The 22,451-nt window shown below is 42.3% G+C and overlaps 1 protein-coding gene across 5 annotated transcripts in view; it reads left to right on the top strand.

Moving 5' to 3' along the window:
- Positions 1-11,217, top strand: part of DDX25 (DEAD-box helicase 25) — a 155,946-nt gene extending 144,729 nt beyond the window's left edge. For 4 of the 5 annotated variants that reach the window (XM_075604354.1, XM_075604353.1, XM_075604356.1 and 1 more), the window contains one exon: positions 10,858-11,217. In XM_075604354.1, coding sequence (XP_075460469.1) covers positions 10,858-11,099 — 242 coding nt within the window. In that variant the 3' untranslated portion in view covers positions 11,100-11,217. Of the gene's footprint in view, positions 1-2,999; positions 4,789-10,857 lie in introns of those variants that run through there. The other variant, XM_075604355.1, reaches the window with a different exon arrangement.
- Positions 11,218-22,451: the final 11,234 nt, after the last annotated feature.

The raw sequence follows: 22,451 nt of genomic DNA, 5'->3' as shown, positions 1-22,451 counted from the left end.
AATATAAACGTGCAAAAGCTAAAACGGGATGTGTGCCGAGCACACTCATTCAAAGTCATTCTTCTTTGCGTTTCATCACTGAGCGCGTCACGGCGCCGACGTCACTGAGTGCCATTGGCTTTTGCCGGTCACATCACCTGCCCTCCGCTTCTCTCAGTGCGAAAACTAAAATCAATCTGTCTCCTGCAATTCCGCACGCCTGCGGAAGCGCCTGCGAAAGCCACACACACATACCAGATGCTGGAGGTATGGGTGCTGGCTCAGCGCGGTCTTTTTTTACCATGTCCGAGGCCTAAGGTGACCTCTTTCAAAGTCTTTGCAAAATAGCACAAGCATTGCTGGTTGAGGTGCACTTGGTCATACAGATGTTGGGGTATGAAGGAGTCATGCTGAGACAGGTGTTCATTGTGGAGAGATGTGCATCTTTTTGCCAACTCTATGTTGATATGGATGGTAGGAGTTGGGGATATCTCTTCTCGGTAGTAGAGCAGACATGATTATCTTTGTGGTTGGAAATTGTTGTGTTGCTCTCTGAACTATTCGTGTCAGGTTCTCAACGAGATGCCCGGTTGGGTCGGGAGGTCATTGTTACCTGTGTGGATGATGACGTATCCATGGTTTCTAAAGTTTGCTTTGTTTAGAGTATCCAGGGCTCTCTGTGTATTGGGGCAGTGGATATTGGTTACGTGTTTGCCTGAATATAGTAGCTCGCTGTTCAGGTATTTTCTGTTTGAGTCAATGAGTATTATTATGTCTGTGTTGTACTGCCTGGTGTACTTTATGTTCCAGTTGTGCTGTGCTCGTTGTTGCTCTCAACGTGTGCATTGTTCTGAGTTATTTTGGGGACATTAGTGTTTATTGTTGAGCCAGTGGTTGGGGTTGAGTCTGTCTTTGTTCTTGCTGTGTCTGTCTCAGCTGGGGGTTTGTCTGTGCTGTGTGTTACTGACTCCTGTCTTTGCTGGTTTAGGTTATCAGTGATCGTGGGCCGGTAGTCACTCTCTTGGGAATTTTTTGTTAATGGGGTTTTTTGTTGCGTTAGTGTTATGTGGTGTCTCTGGGCTTTCTCTCATCGGTTGAGACTATCCTTCTATGTTTCTTTCGGAGTTTCCTCAATTCGTCTCTGATCTGCTTGTTGTCTTGCTGCGGGTTATTATGGTCGTTTTTAGATCCTGCATATTTGCCATGTACAGCAGGGCCCCGGGAATACGGCGTGTTCCGTTCCAGGGGCCTGCTATATAGTGAAAATCGCCGGAAAGTGGATCCGGCGATTTTCAGTGATTTTGCATGCACAGAACGGTGTTTTCGCCGTTCTGTGCATGCGCGGCCTATGGTCTGCGCGTGCAAACTACGGTATGCGCGCGCAGACAACGGTCTGCGCATGCGCGCCGGGCGCAACCGCCCGTTCTGCGCATGCGCGACAGAAAATCAAAGATGGCGGCCCCCTTCTCGGTGCCGGCGGATCGCTGAGAAGCGGGGCCCTGCTTTATTAATTCTTTATTTGACTAATTTCTTCCTTTTGCTGGTCAGTGTTCACCTGTAAGGTTGGATTCTTAACCACTCTTCTTTGTTCCAGCAGGTGAGGGACTTCACACTATTCAAACTGTCAGTGATCGTGCTGGGGGGTTGGATATTATGTACTGTGGCTAGGTGTGATATCTTTGCTGGCTGTGTTTCTGATTGGGGCTGGATTTTTGATGTGTATTACTTTGCTGACTGTTGCACTGTCTTTCTTATTTGAGGGGAGCGCTTTTTCTTAAACTCTGGCCTGGAAGATAAACTCGAATTCCTGTACACTGCTCTCACTGCCTAGGACCATGATGGTGCCATTGTGAGAAACATTTGCAGTTAGCACAGTGCTGTCTGACTCAACATCATGGATTCTTGGTTGTCGTCCATTTCATTTAACTTTTTTTTTCTCCTGTGTATTGGCAAAATCAGCAAACAGAGTTTCTGGATGTTCTTTTGTTATATTATGCTTTAATATTGTTTCTTGCCCATTTGGCTCTTTTGTTGCTCAGGTTATGTGGTTTCAGAGGTGTTAGACTCCCCAGGTACTGTGGTTATCTGCAGTGTCTATTTGCTTATTAGGGTATTTGTCTTGCTGTCTTTTTGATTTTTTTTTTTTAAAGATATGTTTTCCATTTTTGTTTTTGTGCAATATCTCTATTTCTTTCTGTATTATTCTGTTTTCTTCCTGTGTTGTTGATATTGTAGATGCAATAATATAGGTAGATTCTTACCATTTGCTCTTCTCTAGGTTTCTGTTGGTGTTTCAGGGACTGTTTTTGTTTCCCTGTTGTGTTCTGTTTTTCCTTCTTTACTAATCTTTGTTTCTTACATAATTCTTTGCATGCTTGCTTTTCTTGTTCAGTTTTTATTGAAAAACTGGTTTTCTTGCAAATTGGCTCACTGTGAAGGCATAAAGTTGATAAGTTAGGAGCTCATCTTAACAGCTGCTTCTCTCTCTTTCTGTCACTTTTTCTATTTATTTATTTTTAAGCACACATTTTTAGTTTTTTTTTTACACAATGGGAACTGGGTGTCCCCCTGAGCCCATCGCTACAGGGAAACGACAGTTCTCAAGATAATTACCAGTGAAGTTACTAGTTTTTATATCTCCCGGGGGAAACAAAATGTCTGCCAAATATCGGGCCAGTAGGGAGCTGCAACATCAGACATAGCTTCCAATTGGATGGCCATTGAAATCCCCTAAAAAAAATACAAATAAAAAAAAGCAGTATGCATCTCTTGAACCAGGGGGTCCCTGGAGCTGCAAAGTGTGGTGTTTAACTCTGTATTAATCCCGCCCCCTCTGTACCCCTTTGTACAATCACACGTCCACTGCTGGCTTCCCTATTCTTTTTTCGATTTCATATCTTTGAAAAGTGGTCAAGAGGAATATGCTAGAAAATTGCTCACGTTTTACTATATGTTGTGTTTCCAGAGTACTTTATACCCCATCAAGAGACAATCGCTGTGTTTTTATTTATTTTTTCCAGACACAAGGATTAAGAAATTAAACACTGGAGACATTGATGAGATGGAGAAAATCTGCCACTGAGGTGAAGTGGCAGTTGAGATCAACAGATTTCTCTCTTGTTCTGCAATTGTTAGATTAATTTGTCATAAATGTTGATAAAGATATATCAAGAAAGAAAGAAGAAACTGGTTGTATCCAAATACCACGTTGGAAGGAAAATAAAATTATTTTGGATGTGTTTAACTCTTAGAATACAATGCTCAAACTGTACAGAAAAAAAATATATGCAGTTATGTTCTCTATACTAAACTCTACGGAAGACTGATTTAAAAAAAAAAAAATCTCATACAGTTTTTCATATCCTAAAACAATATGTGCACAATTCTTGTGATAAAATAGTGCTAATCTATTTATTTATAATTAAAAAAATGCATCTCGAAGCATACATTTATACTCACACTTGGTAGACTAAAGGGTACATTTATCAAATGCTGTTGTCGGTTATCACACCGGTTCAGACATGAGCTGCCATTGACTTCAATAGGAGTCAATGGAGATCATAACACAAACGCATTTGATAAATGTGGCCTAACAGGCCTTATTGTATATAGTCCAAATAGGCCTTTTTGGATGAAAATCCACCTAGACTTCAATGGGTGATTTCAGCAGAAAACGGCTGCTTCGCCAGATATAGAATAAGGCCCCATGGGGTTATCCAATAACCTCTTACTGTATGCAGCTGATAAGACTTCGGGGAAGATGTGTATGGTCTGCATTAAGATTCTTGACTAATAAAGAATGTCGTTTGGAATTGTAACTACTGTATACTAAAAAAAAAAAAAAAGAGCACACTTAACTAGAAGCACCCTATTTTGTGGTTGGACTTAAGAATCTTTGGGTTACAGCACGATACAGCAGTTTCAAGGTTTCTTTTAATTTTTTTTACTTCACTCAATAGTTCTGTGTTTTTTTTTTTTTAGTTTTTTTTATGCAATTTATATTTATCACTTGTGTGTATATTTTTAGGAGCACTTAACTAGAATCACCCTATTTTTTAGCTGTACTTAAGAATCTTTGGGTTACAGCACAATACAGCAGTTTCAGGGTTTCTTTTAATTTTTTTTACTTCACTCAATAGTTCTGTATAAGAGGTTTTTTTTTTAAATGCAATTTATATTTATCACTTTTTTTGTGTATTTTTTTATTCACTTGTGCATTATTTTTGTAGTCATACTTTCATTTGAATTCCTACATTTTAAAGAGAAATCTAATCCATACCTACTGTCCTGATAAATTACCTAATTATACACAACCCCAATTTAAGTGTGTTCAAACAACCATTAAATACAAAATGTTACAATGTTACAATGTTGTTAAACAGGATCGGTGAACATTGCTTAATGCTTGTAACCTGCTTCTTGCTTTAATGTTTTTGTGGTATGTTATGAAGATTGGTACAGATCCCATTTAATTGCACAGAAGTCATAAGACCGTCAGCTACAATCCGAATATGTGAAATTAAGAAACAAAAAGCTATCGTACATTAAAGGCCACTGTACTACATTTTGATGAGCACTTGATCTTCAGATTTTTTCTTTCTTTTATACAGTAATGCTTGTGTTGCTTTTTCTAGTATGGTAAAGCTTCTCATCACATTCTCTGATATGCAACTGGTATGTTAAGGCAGCATCGTTAAACAAAGTGGTTTTTTTATTTTTTTATTTTCTTTATACTTACAAACTTATTTTGTCTTGAAATGCAAATTTATATTTAGATTTTGTACCATAAAATATAGTTTTTATTATGTTCCTGTGATTTGTAGTTTTTTTTATTTCACTTATATAAAAATATTTATATGTAAAGAATTGATTTCATTCATTGATGTAAGAAAAATGCAGTGTCTTTATTTAAGTAATAATCCCCGAAGAACAGGCCAGAACTACCCACTGCAGTAAAATAAATAAATATTTTTTTATTTATACAAAATGTAAGCGCTCGTCTATTTAGATCCAAAAATTTAAACTTTAAATGATAAAATAACCAAAAACGTAAGGTTAAAGGTAATCTATGAATTACTGATACTCTGCTGGCATATAAAACATATATGAATGCAAAACAATTGTAAACGTGCTAATTAGTCAATAAAAAATATAAAAGTATTGATAAAAATAAATAAATGATCCACATTAACGTCAATAATATTAGCCCATCCAAAAGTGTGTGTGTGTGTGTGTGTGTGTGTGTGTGTGTGTGTGTGTGTGTGTGTGTGTGTGTGTGTGTGTATATATATATAATCTATTGAGCTTTCTTTTGTCAGGGGAGGTTATTGAGGAGGCAGCAGTCAGCAGTGACTCCTCCCTCCCTGCAGAGAGCTCTGTACAGGACACAGTGAGGGAGAATTTTTGGGTGCAACTACAAACTCTGTGTGTGTGTGTGTGTGTGTGTGTGTGTGTGTGTGTGTGTGTGTGTGTGTGTGTGTGTGTGTGTGTGTGTGTGTGTGTGTGTGTGTGTGTGTGTGTGTGTGACACAAAAGACACTGCAATCAACACTGTTAAATAAATGCAATCTGTAAGCCAATAGAAATATCCCTGTACATTAGAACATAACCAGGTTTGGCAGTGCTATGGGTAAGATAATATAAATACACAAAGAAAAAGAAACCTAGAAAGAAACACTCAGATATTGCAAAAAATAAAGCAGTTATGTAATAAAAATGATCAAAAAAAAAACATTTTAATTCTACAAAAAAAAATAAACACTTTAAAAAAAAATTATGAAGACCAACACACAAACCTCTTTCTGCACCTCCTATAATGAAAACGGACTAAGAATAAAGATGCACAGTACAGATCAATAAGAATAAGGGACAATTAAGCTATGAGTACATAGGGAACTTAGTTCCCAAATAACTCAAGACCGGACGGTCATTTAAGCATGTAACTGATAACAAGCAGCCTGAAAAATGATCTTGTGTATCACATAGGAAATACCTCTGCATGTGCAATTAACAAGATATAGTACTCTGACATTGCTAAATTTTAACACAGCACAGCATGAAACATAGTTAAGTATACTGCAGGACTGCACACAATGGATATATAAATTCAATACACTGAGAAAAAAAGAAGCTGTGTGTGCTGTGCACGCGCATAGTAAGTGAAACTTCTTTGACTTTTGTTAAAGAAATTGTATTTGTGTTGGTGATGTTTTAATTAAAAATCAAAATACAATTTCATTGACAAAACGCAAATAAATTTGGACTTATAACGCGCGTGCTCGGCACACATCCCCTGTATTAGCTATTTGCACTAAGTGTGAATTCCTTGTGTGTATGTGTGTCAATCAGTGTGTGTGTGTGTGTCAGTCAGTGTGTATGTGTGTCAGTCAGTGTGTATGTGTGTCAGTGTGTATGTGTGTGGGTGTGTATGTGTGTCAGTCAGTGTGTATGTGTGTCAGTCGGTGTGTATGTGTGTCAGTCAGTGTGTATGTGTGTCAGTCAGTGTGTGTGTGTCAGTCAGTGTGTATGTGTGTCAGTCAGTGTGTATGTGTGTCAGTCAGTGTGTGTGTGTGTGTGTGTGTGTGTGTGTCAGTCAGTCAGTGTGTGTGTGTGTGTCAGTCAGTGTGTATGTGTGTCAGTCAGTGTGTGTATGTGTGTCAGTCAGTGTGTGTGTATGTGTGTCAGTCTGTTGCTAGGATACAGCAGGTGCTGGGTAGAAAATTACCCTCTATTGGCTATAGAGGGCAGGGTATTTGCCTACAGTGCACAGATTTCAGGGCAGCTCCCTCTTTGCACATGAACACTGACAGGAGAGGGTTTCCTGGGTGGGGACAGTGACAGGAGAGGGTTTCCTGGGTGGGGACAGTGACAGGAGAGGGTTTCCTGGGTGGGGACAGTGACAGGAGAGGGTTTCCTGGGTGGGGACAGTGACAGGAGAGGGTTTCCTGGGTGGGGACAGTGACAGGAGAGGGTCCCCTGGGTGGGGACAGTGACGGGAGGGACCCCTGGGTGGGGACAGTGACAGGTGAGGGACCCCTGGGTGGGGACAGTGACAGGTGAGGGACCCCTGGGTGGGGACAGTGACAGGAGAGGGACCCCTGGGTGGGGACAGTGACAGGACAGGGTCCCCTGGGTGGGGACAGTGACAGGTGAGGAGGGACCCCTGGGCGGGGACAGTGACAGGAGAGGGTCCCCTGGACCCTGTGCCTCATACATCTGTCCTTAAGCCCAGGTCACAGTCCTGAGCCAGCCCTGGCTTTCTATCCCCCCATTACTCCCTGCCTGAGGTCCCGTCCCAGGGGTGGTTGCACTCATTGTCTCACAAGTGAACCTGCCTCCATACAGGAGACTGGGGACCCGGAAGTGTGTGTTCAGCAAGAACCACAATGCGCTGGGGGGGCTGGAACCCGGAAGTGGGGGTCTCAGCCTGACATGCGCCCATTCGCTGCACCCCGATATGTGACCCTTTCCCCTGCCCCCCGCTCGGACATTATTGTGGGTCTCCCTCACCTAACGGGGGCGCGCATGGCTCCTCGCAGCTGCTGCTGCCGCCGCCGCCCTCTCCTGGCCTGAGGGACCCGGCGGTCACATCTGCGCATGCGCCTCAACCTGAGGACCCGGCGGTCACATCTGCGCATGCACCTCAACCTGAGGGACCCGGGGGTCAAATCTGCGCATGCGCCTCAACCGCACATGTCTGTGCGGACGTGTGGGGAGAATGGCTGCCGTTAGGAGCGGCGGCGGCGTGAGCGGCAGCCATTAGGAGCGGCACCGGCGCTGCCGCATGTGAGAGCAGGCGTGTGGGGGAAGCCATGACGTCACTTCCGTTTCATATTTCATCTCATCTCTCCAGTTTTGCCCCATCAGAAGTAGGTGCCACTAAAGAAGTTTCACTTCAAAAAAACCTATGCACAGATGAAACCCAATACAAACATAATATATATGTATATCTCAAATGGAAATATTACTGTGTGCTCATTTGCATGTCTTAGACAGGTCTGCATCCCTGCCTTTTGCATTATCACCTAGCATACAGTGCTTACAGTGCCGCAAGGGATTCTGGGAAATGACATGCAAATGAGCACACAGCACCACCTTTTGCTTCAAATACATTTTGACATGGACCCCTATAAGCTTATGCTTGCTGCATTGCACAGCTTTTCAGCACAGCAGGGGTTAAGATGCATAGCCAGTAAACCTACCCATAGACAGCTGTTTTGACCTTTTGGGTCATCAGTGTGAGGCTGGTTATATTGGCTTTGCAATTTGAAGCTTGGATAGGTATCCACCACACATTAGTTACGTTATGGTGGTTTAAAAAAAAAGTGACAAAACCCTCCACCGTAAAGCATATAGCAAATGGGAATATTACTGAGCTCATTTGCATGTCTTAGGTCTGCAACCCTGCCTTTCACTATTATCGCCCACCATACAGTAAATAATCCTCTCACGGATACCAGGCAGTTTACATTTTTTTAACCGGGATCATTCACTGAGCAAAACAAGGTAATACACAAATTTGCTTACACACTATGATACACAAAATACAGATGAAAAACACTTACTGGGGGTGGAAAACTAGACTCCTAGGTGCAGGGAACTAAAGAGTTTCACCCTGACCGGGACTTAGCCTCAGAATATCCTGGTTCCCAAATCGGCGTGAAGTTCCACACGCCGCTGCTACCACTACGTTCGTTTGTGAGAGAGAGGGGCCCAAAATTTCCGACCATTACTGAAGTTATTCACACATGGCTTCTCCATTTTGGCTTTATTTTTGTTAAATAAATCATGACACGGTGTAATATGTCATGTGTTGTTCATCTGAGGTTGTATTTACCTAATTTTAAGACCTGCTAGAGAACAGATGATTGTTATTACTGTATGTGCTGATATGTAAAACCATAGAATTCAAAGAGGGTGTACTTTCTTTTTCACACAACTGCATGTACCAATAGTTTGTTCTCCTGTCTGGTCATAGTCGGAGGGTCTATTTAAGAGGAAGAGCCAGGGGTCCAAGGTCAGGTCTACCTTAAGCATTCTTTGAGACCATAGTCTTACTTTCTCCCATAATGAGGACACTATCGGGCAAATCCACCACTTGTGGATGAATGAGGCCTGGCCTCTGCAGCCCTTTGGGCAGTCTGGGGGGTAACAAATTTAGACAGTCTGAGGGGGCTCAGGTACCATCTCAGCATTACTTTGTAGGCTTTCTCTAGGATGGTCGTGGAGATTGAGCACTTACTGTAGCTACTACCATGAGAATGGCGCCCCAGTCCTCTACATCCAGTTCTTCTATGTCCTGTTACCACTGGGACATGTATTTCATTTTTTTATTTGCTATCTGGGAGGAGTTGGCCACCATCCCATATAGATGTGAGACCAGGCCCGATGTCCCAGAGGCTCTGTGACAAAGGTAAGCTTGTTAGGAGGTTATGGGGGCTCGACTTTAAATAGAATTACTTGAGTTGAAGATATCAGAATATTTCTCCTATTGGGAGTTTCTTTTCCTCTTGGAGTTCTACAAGAGGTTCTCCTGAAAGAGGGGGGTACTGTAAGGATTCTGCCCGATTCATGCCGGGTTTTGCTACAGTTAAGGTTTTCCAGGTTGCCTGCCCTTTTTGCTCAGTTTGGGCATTTTGTTTACTGGCAGCCTGCTATATAAGGCTGAAGTTCCTAGTGGGAGTCTCTGAGCAAGGTTCTAGCTTTTGGAGCTCCTGTTGGTCTTCGCTGTCACACCTTTCCCTTTTGCTTTTTGGATTCCTTTGTTGCTGACCCCGTGACCTTGCTTCTTTCTTACCTGGCCTGTTGCCTGGACTCTGCACCACTGCCACCATCCCTGACCTCTGCCTGCTTACCGACTATGGATACTCCAACTAGGCTCTGGTCAGTTATTCTGCATCCTTACCTCAGTCTTGCAAGTCCACTTCCTTATTCAAGACGAGCACCATCACAACAGGAGAAAACTTTCAGATCTACCTCCAATCAGCCTCATAAGTATAATATGATAAGTAAAGTTTTTAAAGGGTCCTGAATGAGGTTCACAGTGCTCTGCATAAAACAGCTGACTGGTATTGTGTCTAGCAGTGCGGGGGGTGCCTCTGTTCAACGTCCTACACGTTACGTGATGTCACAGTCACTTCATCATGTGATGAATACTTTGCTTATCCTATTATGCTTAAGAGGGTGTCTGGAGGTAGATCTCAAAGGTTTCTCCTGTTTGCCATTATCCTGAGTGATCGAGTGGTGGGACCCATTCAAACAGCTGATTCCCTTTACTCTGAGCCACCTGCATGATTCTTGCTCTAGAAACAGCTGCTGCAGCTGTATTCACTGGACATCGCTGCATTTGCAGCCCTATTCCCATCACTGATCCAGGAAGGAGGCACCGTGGAGCATTGTGCATTGCCTTCAGAAACAGCTGATTGAAAGCTGATCACAACAGTTCATCATTTCATCCAGAGCCCCTTTTCTACCATCTGTCCGGTTCACGCTACACAGGAGGGAGCAGTGGCGTAGCTAGACATTTACAGGCCAAAAAATGTTAGGACCCCCTCATGTCTCTCACTCTTTTCTCCCCCTTGCGGCTCTCTCTTTGCTCTGTTTTCTCTCTTTCCCCTCTCTCTTTGCTCTCTCTGCTCTCCCTTCTCTCTCTGCTCTCCCTTCTCTCTCTGCTCTCTCTTTTCACTCTGTGCTCTGCTTTCTCTTTGGTCTCTCTGCTCTCTCTTTGGTCTCTCTCTGATATATCTCTCTCTCCCTCATGTCTTTCTTTTCCCTCCTGTACATCATTTTCTCTGTGTCTCTTCCTTCCTGTATCCTTTCCTTTTCATGTCTTTTTTTTCCCCTGTCATTTAACCCTCTCACCTTTTTCCCTGTCTCTCAGGCTGCAGCTTCAGCCCCACGCTGCCCTACATGAGGCCCCACCCACCTGCAGAAGAAGGGATTTCCCTCTGTGCTTCTAGCCCGCTGCAGAGAATGTACGGGCAGGGGGCCGGGCCGCCGACATGGGGAGGGGGAGAGCGCAGGCCCCAAGGCTTTGCCCGGGCTATAGCTATGCCCCTAAGAAGGAGGCATTATGGAGTTCACTGCTATTTATATCAGCTGATTCAGTTCACCCAGCCATGATACAACTCTAATCTGAGTCCCACTACTACCAGCAGCATGTGCTCCACGGAGCACAGGTGAGAGGCATCTCAGAGATTTGGTGCCCCCAAGAACTGTTTAGTTCCAGCCCAGATAAGCATATTTATCTTCAATTTGACTATCTTTTTTTTTTTTTTTGATTGACTTATCTAACAGAAATAAATGCCATATATATGAGGTTATTCTCTGTTGTTCTTCCTTTATGAATTTTACATTATGTATGTATATATAGATATATATATAGATATATATTGTATCCCTGTAGCTGAGGGAATCCCTAGGTTAAGGGGGGTACCCCAGCTGTGGCTGTACGCTGGCTAACCACTATAAGACAGGATCCCTAACTGAAGGGGCCTTCCGTAGAGCAGCCACAATCTTAGGGGGGGGAGTTGGGCCTAGGAGGTCTCTGTCCTAATGCAGAGGGTCACAGACCCCTGCACCTACATAACCTCCCCTATCTGTGTCCCAGCGCCAACTGCCAGCAAGCACTCGGCGTGCCAAATGTATCCATTTCCTGCAGGAGATCTTTGCCGCTCAATTGGCTCCTTGGTGTCATCTGGCCTATCTGCCCCAAGGCACTATGGGGCTTGTAGTCCCCGCGGAACCATCTGTCTATTGGCGCCACGTGCGCTACCTCTCGGGGTGCCTTGCGCTTGCGCACAATGGCGGCGCCCTGCGGAAAGAGCCACCGGCGAACCCATCGCTACCGACACGGCAACAGAGGTAGGAGGTGGAAGCACATAACACCAGGGGACCTGGATACATGACCATAGGCATTGAACCACTAACAATGATGCTAAAAGCTACATGGTGCAGGAAAGCTGCCTAAAACAAATTGCAGGCATTTTGGGGACAACTGGTGACCCAGAAAAAAACAGTTTAAAAACACTGGGTAGCTCAGAAAATAATTATTTCTTTAAACTCGTTGAATCTCAGTCTTTGTGAAATGTTCAATCTTGTATCCTACTAAAAAGCTTTATTAAACTAAAAGGACACTATTGTATGATATTAACACTCTTCACTTCAGTTCAATTTAAAATATGGAGTGGATTTTTAGATTTTTTTCCTCAGACTTGGCAAGTAATGTTCTTGATCCAGAAACATGTTTTTTTCAAAATAAAATACCCCCTGGGTCATATTTCCTAAACCCCGCTCAGTTTCATTATGCAGGTAAAATTATTTTTTATTGTTCAGTTTATGGAAAATAAATGGTAAATTTAAATAGCAAAAAGGCATAACGGGTTAAAAATATATTGTAAATGTGGAAAAGAATGCTAGCCAGATTAATCTACTGTGCTACTTCATTTCAGGTACTGTAATAGTGAAATGATTGGAAATGAGGTGTAGTACATTTTTATTCTATTTTGAAGCCAGGATTGTCCTATTGTTAACATTTTGAAAACACATCAGACGCATTGATTTATGGTCAGAAGTCATTCATTTATTGCAGACTTTTCAAAGAATGTTCAGATAATGAACTAAAATGTAATTTTCTGTTTACTTTATGTAACTTGCCGAGCAGGTGCTAACATGTTGTTAAATACTACACTAGAGGGCAGCATTATACAATTTTCTTAAATACCTGTGTATTTAATAAACTTTTTTTTTTTTTTAAATGTCATCTATTTATACGAATTCTTGAAGCCTTAGTTTGTGAGTATTCTTTTGCAAGTTAATATTTCTTAATATTTTTTGAGAGAAATATGTCCCTTTTTACCTTTAGGTTTAAAATGATCTGTTGTGAAATGTGTGGGGGGAAATAATTCTTGCAATATGTCATTGTAGGCGGTGACACCTTTTATGGGACCAACATGAGCATCCTTCAAAGATTAATGTGACGGTAGGGGGGTAACCAGGCTCTCAAATAAAGGATAGACATTTTGGTTACCCCCTGATCCGTGTATTAGGGTCCAAGAGAGTTAGCTCTTGGGCCCAGTACATTGTATCCTTCCAATGTATGACCTGTGATAAAAGTATTTTTTGTGTTTTTCCCTTTCCAGGCATGCCAGCAAGCAGGGATTGCTAGGGTATGAATTTCAAGGGTTTTTTGCAGAGGATCCGTTAACAGAGGTTGGGGTCCGGAGTTGTCAGTTCCCCCATAAATGTACCCGGAAATCATGCCTGATTCTCGGATACATGTAGGCACATTGTCTCGGCAATATCCCCCTTGGAAACGCAAGCGCGACTCACCACTTGGGTACCCTCCTTCAGCATAGCCCAGAAAGGAGAATGAGGCACAGGGATGAATAGGTATCCCTGTAGCTGAGGGAATCCCTAGGCTAAGGGGGGGTACCCCAGCTAGTGCCAAGGTAGCCCAGAACCAGTGTAGGGTATGTGGGTGCCCCAACCATATATAAGGTTGAGGGGGGACTCTGAGAGCCCAATTGGAGTCCAAAGATATGGGGAACAGGGGAATTAGTATGGGGAATACGCTAGGAATAAAAGTACAGCATCTTTCTTAGTCTGTCCCCTGTACCCAGAGACTCAGGAATATATTAAAACATACCTTAGTGTATTCAAATATACTTTAATCATGTAATGTAATGTGCTTTTACATTCGGAACACATGTTCAGACAGGCTGCCCGAGCTAACTCATAGGCACCAGTAAGGCTGCTGGACATCAGAGTTCAAAGCAGTCAGAGGATGCCAGACATGAGAATAGCATTTGGTCAATGGGGGAAGGCAGAGTACCAGTGTCGGAAATCAATGGCAGTTGTCCGGGATGCCACTTGCTCTGGCAGAGGAATGTGGTGTGTGTGGTGCTCAAAATTGAACAGGTAACTTCATGAGACATATTTAGTAATGAGACCATGAGTTTGGTGGTCCGGCGATGATGGAGTGCCCCTCAATAATGCATTGAAACTGCGTGATAACTGTAGGGGAAGTGACAAGTGGAGTCAGTTGAGACAACCACCGGGATGTACACAATAATCACCCTGACAGTATAATGAGAAGGAACTATGTCCATAACAGCAGGATTTAGATAAGGCACATTGGCACTTTACCTGCTCATCCAGGGGGCACTCTCAGGATCAGTAGTGTGCAATCCATCCATTGATGAGTCCAAGAGGGTGGTTGGTGTAGATAGAGCACAGCTTCCAGACGCCCTGCAATGTGAAGCAGGGAAAACAAAACCAGACCACTCCGCAGTAGTATCAAAATTGTATTAGCCAACTAACACATACAGGGAACAAAAATAGGACAGACAGAACGCACCTACGCGTTTCGTACAGAGGTACTTTATCAAGGTGAAGCAGGAATGCAATACCAGCCTATTTATACCCACCTTAGGCGCTTCTAATCCAATGGGTTGCGGCGTCATTCGCCGACAGCTGCAAGCAGTCGCGGCTGTGTGACGCACACTCCCAGGGAATAGGGTGCATCAGGTAGTACATAGGGACTGCCACGAGACCTCCGTCGCGTCATAGAGATGACGTCATCAGCGTGCGGCACGTAGTCCCATCACGTTGACGCAGCGTCCATCTCCATTGGCTGGGATATGTCACGTGATCTAAACACTTTTTTACAACGTACAACTTTATTGATATAACACAGTATGAACAATAAAAACCAAGATACTTGGCAATAACATGTCCTTAAACAAAACTTAAACAAAAAACTCGCTGGATAATTAAATCGCAGACTCCCAGTCATGGTATAATATATCTATAACTACAAAAATATCGTATTGTTAATTCTACATTGAATAATTGTGAAAGACAATGCATCATAAGAGAATTGTGCTAAATAGAAATATATTTATAATAATGTAACCATTCATGGGACAGAAATAGAACCTTGCTAGTTCATGGAAACCTAAAAAGTAGATGTATATATGATAACATCAGATGGTGATCAAGAAAATTCCAGAATAGTATAACTTAAAGTACAATATACATTTTATGGTTGTAGTACATGTAGGAGAGGAGACATGTGATACATAAGTTGTTATGTCTCTGTATCTTAATTAGGACATGAACACAGATTGGGATTCCATAATGTTAATTGGAAATTAAAAGGAATAAATATAACTAAATATAACCAAGATTTGTGAAAAAGATTTATAAAAATATCTACAAAAATAATAGTAAATGTTTATAAGAACCCTCAATAGTGAAAAGTACAAATTAGTAAGTTTATAAATGGTGATTAACCCTTTATAATGAGGGGAATTTGATTATATATAATATATTGAATATAACGATTACAAATATATTAATTGCAAATAAGTAGAAATAATCATTATTAATCATAAGAAGTGACTTATATCCCATTCTGTGTTCATACCTAGGGGTATTCTGGTTCTAAGGGTAAAAATCCAAAAGGATTCACTTCTATCTAGGTGTTTGGTCCTGTCCCCACCTCTTGGAGGAACAGGTATTTGTTCAATTCCTTGAAATGAAAAGGAGTTAATATTGCCTTGTGGACAATTGAAAAAATGCTTGGACACCGGGTGATTCTGATCGCCAATTCGTATAAGACGTAAATGTTCTAGAATTCTGATTTTTAGACATCTAGTCGTTCTCCCGACGTATTGTCTGCCACATCCACACTGCAGTAGGTAGATAACAAATGTGGAGTTGCAATTCAAAAAAGATTTAATTTTGTAGTTTAAACCAGAATTAAAAGAGCAGAATTGTTTGCTATTTTTCATTTTTGGACATACTTTGCAGTGTGTGCAAGAGTATGTGCCATGTGGTGGATTGAGAACTTCTTTTTTGCCATCACTAAATTCAAAGAGACTTGGGGAGAGACTATTGGACAAAGTTTTGGCCCGTTTGTAAACAACATTGAGACCCGAAATGATGTGTGGTTTCAGTACAGGATCTAGGGTTAGCACGTTCCAGTGTTTCTTTAGAATATTTTTAATTATTGGTGCTTGTTTGCTATACGGGGTAATGAATGAGGGGCTTGTATTATCCCTATTTGATCTTGGTTCATTCCTCAGCAATAAACTTCTATCTAAGGTTGATACCTCCCTCAATGATCTGTCCAAATCCGCCTTTTTGTAACCCCTCTTGAGAAACCTTGAATATAGGTCTTTCACCTGGTTATTGTAGTCAAACTCACTTGAGCAATTTCTACGTGCTCTAATAAATTGGCTCTTGGGTATTCCCCTGAACATGTTGGGAGGATGACAGCTGCTTGGTCTCAGAAACGTATTTCTGGAGTTGGGTTTACGATATAATGTTGTCTGAATATTTAAAGTTGTGTCTACATATAAACAAAGATCCAAGTAATTAATGTGTTGTAAATGAAATGAATAAGTGAAAGTGAGGTTAAATATATTAGTGTTTAGTAATGAAATAAATTTTTGTTTTCCCTGCTTCACATTGCAGGGCGTCTGGAAGCTGTGCTCTATCTACACCAACCACCCACTTGCTCTGGCAGACCTGGTGGAGCCTGTCCCAACGGGTGGCATTGAGATAGCCAGGGATGGAGGTGGCAAACGCGCATGTCCCTTGGCAATTTCATGTTTCCCGCAGACCCGGCTTTTCTAGACTGTTTGGCTCTGATTGGTTGCTGGGAATTTCTCCATGCGATGATTTGCTGCTGAGTTTTATGTTTGAAACATTGCATAACTGACTGGTAGCAGTCAATTGGAAGGCAAATTGTGTATAAACTTATCAAAATGTGGCGCTCAGTGTATATGGTTTAAATCAACATCAAATAAACCCACAGTGTTAAAATAGATAAGAAAATAAACAGTGATACTTATACAACCACGTGTATTCAATGCTGCTGTGACTTGATGCAGGACTGCTCTTTCAATCCTCATAGGCAAGTGAAGGGTGAAAATCATCAAGAAGCGCAAATCATGTGGAAAATAAAGAAAGACAACAAACTTATGGTGCAGTATTGTGTGAACTTTGTGTGATGAATGGCTGTGGTTAGGTGCTCAGAATACTCACAAACGTGAGAAGTACGCAGGCATATAAAGGTATCTTTAACCCATGGGATGAGGCCAATTAGTAGGATAGGAACCGCACTGCTAATCAGGTATACTGTAGCGCTCTGGTACACTTGCGTCCCCTTAGAAATAAAATGAACCGGACATAGTGCAGACTGTACATAGAATATTTATAAAAACAAGCAAAATCCAATCAACTCACATGGTGATGGAAAGAAACAAGCGTGTAGATCACAAAGTGGATCTCTGCAAGACCGGGAGAGTGGTATCTCTGCTTTTCCTCTGTTCAGCTATGCGTCTCACCGAGGACCGGAAGTGACGTCATCCGCTCTCAGAGGCTCCGGTTTCGTCTCAGGGCATCACTCTACGCGTTTCACCTTGTAGGTTTCTTCCGGTCCTCGGTGAGACGCATCCGTGACACGCATAGCTGAACAGAGGAAAAGCAGAGATACCACTCTCCCGGTCTTGCAGAGATCCACTTTGTGATCTACACGCTTGTTTCTTTCCATCACCATGTGAGTTGATTGGATTTTGCTTGTTTTTATAAATATTCTATGTACAGTCTGCACTATGTCCGGTTCATTTTATTTCTAAGGGGACGCAAGTGTACCAGAGCGCTACAGTATACCTGATTAGCAGTGCGGTTCCTATCCTACTAATTGGCCTCATCCCATGGGTTAAAGATACCTTTATATGCCTGCGTACTTCTCACGTTTGTGAGTATTCTGAGCACCTAACCACAGCCATTTATCACACAAAGTTCACACAATACTGCACCATAAGTTTGTTGTCTTTCTTTATTTTCCACATGATTTGCGCTTCTTGATTATTTTCACCCAGCAGTCAATTGGAGGCTGTGGCACCTCCCCCCAGAGCTCACTCCTCCTCCTTCACCTTTTTAACTTGGAAGGTCATTTCATTTGCTGCAGGAACAAGACCTATAATGGTTCTTCCCCTCTTACAGAGGTAAAAGGAAGGGTTCACAGTGTAGTGTAGTGTAGGACCTGCATTAATTTGGTTATACCTTGACGTTGGTATGCAGGCTTATGACGCTTTGGCCAAAGGGTTAACCAAATAACCAAGTATTTAATATTATTATTATTATTGAAGTATTTTACTTTGTACTTTTCATCATATATGTTTTGTCAATGGGATGTAGCATTGGGCACCCCCTGTCTCTTGTATACAATTGCCACGCTCAGTAGCTCTCTGGTTGACATAAATATATATTCATCATGTGGTGGGTGTGGGAGTTTGAGCTAGCTGGGAATGTGTGTTAATCTATGTCTGACTGGTAGCAGTCAATTGGAGGCTGTGGCACCTCCCCCCAGAGCTCACTCCTCCTCCTTCACCTTTTTAACTTGGAAGGTCATTTCATTTGCTGCAGGAACAAGACCTATAATGGTTCTTCCCCTCTTACAGAGGTAAAAGGAAGGGTTCACAGTGTAGTGTAGTGTAGGACCTGCATTAATTTGGTTATACCTTGACGTTGGTATGCAGGCTTATGACGCTTTGGCCAAAGGGTTAACCAAATAACCAAGTATTTAATATTATTATTATTATTGAAGTATTTTACTTTGTACTTTTCATCATATATGTTTTGTCAATGGGATGTAGCATTGGGCACCCCCTGTCTCTTGTATACAATTGCCATGCTCAGTAGCTCTCTGGTTGACATAAATATATATTCATCATGTGGTGGGTGTGGGAGTTTGAGCTAGCTGGGAATGTGTGTTAATCTATGTCTGACTGGTAGCAGTCAATTGGAGGCTGTGGCACCTCCCCCCAGAGCTCACTCCTCCTTCACCTTTTTAACTTGGAAGGTCATTTCATTTGCTGCAGGAACAAGACCTATAATGGTTCTTCCCCTCTTACAGAGGTAAAAGGAAGGGTTAACAGTGTAGTGTAGTGTAGGACCTGCATTAATTTGGTTATACCTTGACGTTGGTATGCAGGCTTATGACGCTTTGGCCAAAGGGTTAACCAAATAACCAAGTATTTAATATTATTATTATTGAAGTATTTTACTTTATACTTTTCATCATATATGTTTTGTCAATGGGATGTAGCATTGGGCACCCCCTGTCTCTTGTATACAATTGCCACGCTCAGTAGCTCTCTGGTTGACATAAATATATATTCATCATGTGGTGGGTGTGGGAGTTTGAGCTAGCTGGGAATGTGTGTTAATCTATGTCTGACTGGTAGCAGTCAATTAGAGGCTGTGGCACCTCCCCCCAGAGCTCACTCCTCCTCCTTCACCTTTTTAACTTGGAAGGTCATTTCATTTGCTGCAGGAACAAGACCTATAATGGTTCTTCCCCTCTTACAGAGGTAAAAGGAAGGGTTCACAGTGTAGTGTAGTGTAGGACATGCATTAATTTGGTTATACCTTGACGTTGGTAGCAAAGCAATCATCTTCGATTTCAAGCCTGAAAAGCCTGCCTGCCAGAAAATAAATCCCGACTTTTGCGCCCAAGTTTTTAAAATTAAACGTAGCAGACGCGGCTGGGATTTTATGCCAATTTAAGTTCCAGAGAATTGTCAGTAACTCGTGGTTAAGAAAGTCCAATTTCTCAGAAGAGAAGGGAGCAGTGGCATGTGGAACTTCATGCCGATTTGAGTTACAGGGAATTCCGGGATAAGTCACGGTCTGGGTAAAACTCTCTTATTTAGGGTTCCCTGCACCTAGGAAAGTCTAGTTGTCGACCCCAGACCCCCAGTAAGCGATTTTATGCGAATAAATTTCAATTTATTTCATTACACTACCGACACACTTTATTAAAGTGTGGCCGGTTCCGCAAGCCGGGAGATTTCCCGGCTTGCTAGTGGCCGCCCCTCGGCGTGCCGCGCGTCATAGACGAGCGGTCACGCGTCTTCGGGAGCCAGCGCCCCCTGCACGCGTGTCCAGGGCTCCCCGAGGGAGCCCTGGTGTCCCGCGATGTGCGGGACAGCGGCAGGGGGTTCCGGGGGACCCGGCGGACCCGGCAGCGGTAGGGAGAGCGCCCCGATAGGAGGGCGCTCTTCCGCTGCTTCGGCGCACGCCCGTCACACTCGGGCGCGCGCCAGGCTACTGCTGCGGCCAAGAACGGGCAAATGCTCGAATAAACTTGGCCGCAGCAGTACCTTGTTTTGCTCAATGAATGATCCTGGTAAAAAGATGTAAAAAGACCTGGTCTCCCATGACAAGTAATTTCTAATTTGAAGACATCTGTGTGGTTTTAAAAGCTCTGTGCACTATAATTTCATCTTTGAAGAACTATCATTTCGAGCCTGTGAAAGGTAACGTAACCTACAACTAATCACATTTCTCCAATACGGCTACAAGAACTTTGAATTATATTCTTGGCATATGAATGCTTTATAATGCAGCCAGATAATAGGATTATCATTATATCAACATTCAATCCTATGATATTTTATTACAAAACATTTAGTATGCCAAGTGATGTCCAAAGAAATACATTTTCAAGTTTACAGACCTGAGTACTAAACAGTATACCCAATTGATTCTGAATTCAAAGGACAGGCTCATGCAGTCCTAGTTCTGCAGCTCTCATTTCATGTACAGTTCAGTAAACAATAGAAAACAGGTAGTGAAAGATTGGACATGAAACGTGTACTTTCTAATGTTCGTAAATAAATGGAAATTACTGAAAAAGACTTTTGTAAGTAGAGGTCTACAGTATGTTGTACTTTTTGGGGAATTCTGTTTTCTATTGTTTATTTACAAACTGTGTTGGCCATCCATTCAGGTTTGTCATTATTAAAAAAAAAAATCTCAATTTTGTTCTGTGTGGATTTACAGTTCAGTGCCCGAAGTAAATATTTTACATTGGGAGGTATAAATCAAGGATTATTTTGGCATCATCGTGTCCTTACCATCTAATGATGTCCATGTAATCCATCTTTTAAAGTGATTTGAGCTGATTTTTTTTTTAAGCTGATTATGGTCTGATGGGGCCAGAACAAAAAAACATTTTAAATGTGGGATTGCTACATGTAAATCTTCAGACTTTTTATTCACTTACAACAATTATCACAACTACCAAAAGCTTGCAAATATAGTATTTTTTAGGTGATTTGGAGCCAGGTGACTACCATCATTTAAAATAAATACTAAGACTAATCTTTTCAGAATTAAATCATTTTGTTTATTTCGATAGTTTATTGCCACAGTAAATAGGAGTGTTGTTAAATTTTGTATTTAGCTGTGCAGTTCTTAAACTATCAAGTTTGACCCTTCCTGACTTTGAAACCTTTCTTTCCCTTTTTCAGATATTATTAATTTCTCCTTCCTGGTGCACATATAATTTTCCTTCCAGCAGAGACTACAGTAAGTCAGACGCAAGGACCAAGACTCGGAATAGAACGTAGCGGTCGAGGTTGGGTATTCTACCCGAAAAGGCTGTGCTTAAAAGCTGTATGAACAGCAGAGCATTTGCTTATAAGGGTTCCATGTAAGAATGGATTTCAGGCAAACGGTGACACGTGTGCCCATTTTTATGTCATTTCCCAGAATCCCTTGCTGCAGTGAAAGCACTGTATGCTAGGAGATAATGGGGAAAGGCAGGGGTGCAGACCTGTCTAAGACATGTGAATGTGCTCACAAGTGATATTCTTTCATTTCTATATGCTAACAGGGGAGGTTTTTTTTGTCACCTTTGTCACCCACCATAACTTACTGTGCGTGTGCGTCTGGTGGGACTGCAGCTGTAAGTATCATATCTAATCAAAACTCCCCAAATGTAACTTTAGAATAATTGGGGGGAAAATGCATTAATGTAAGATATGCTTTATCTAATGATCACAATAGGCACAAACATACTATATGCATAAATACAGTATGAATTATTTATGTATTTCACATAACTTTATGCATGTAATTGGTATGTTATAGCAACCGCAAAAACAACAACTACAAAATGCTTAAGATGTCCGTGCTTTAATCACTTTGAGAATGAGACACAGTGGGGCTCCTTTCAGAAGATTGTACTATGTTCACAAGCCAAGAAACGCAAATGGATTCAAAAACAAGTTAAAGAAAGGCACAATTTTATAAACAGAGTATGTGATCAGTGCTTTCACTTATTTTAGCAGTGTAACCCAGGTCTCCAGCAGCTCCTAGAGACCCCCTTCCCTTGGAGCAGCGTGGTCGCGGGGGCCGCCGGAGCCAGCGACGGACCCGACGGCTGCTTCCAAAGGTGGGGGCCGGAGCAGGGAGTAGCGTGCTATCTCCGCGAGCAGGCTGGTTGCCGGGGACGCGATCGGGCCGTTGCTAAGGCCGCGATCGCGTTGCTGCGGTCCCGGCAGCTAGCGAGGAGGGCGCCGCCATTGCGCAACAGCTCGCGCATGCGCAGGAATAGCCAGGCGGCAGGACAGAGCCTAGAGAGTCGCGCGAGGGCAGGGACTGTTCAGGAAA

This window comes from Ascaphus truei, chromosome 6 (assembly GCF_040206685.1).
Source record: "Ascaphus truei isolate aAscTru1 chromosome 6, aAscTru1.hap1, whole genome shotgun sequence".
NCBI classification, from domain to species: domain Eukaryota; kingdom Metazoa; phylum Chordata; class Amphibia; order Anura; family Ascaphidae; genus Ascaphus; species Ascaphus truei.
Note: the sequence above shows the minus strand (reverse complement) of the source record. Positions and strands in the feature narration are given on the sequence as shown.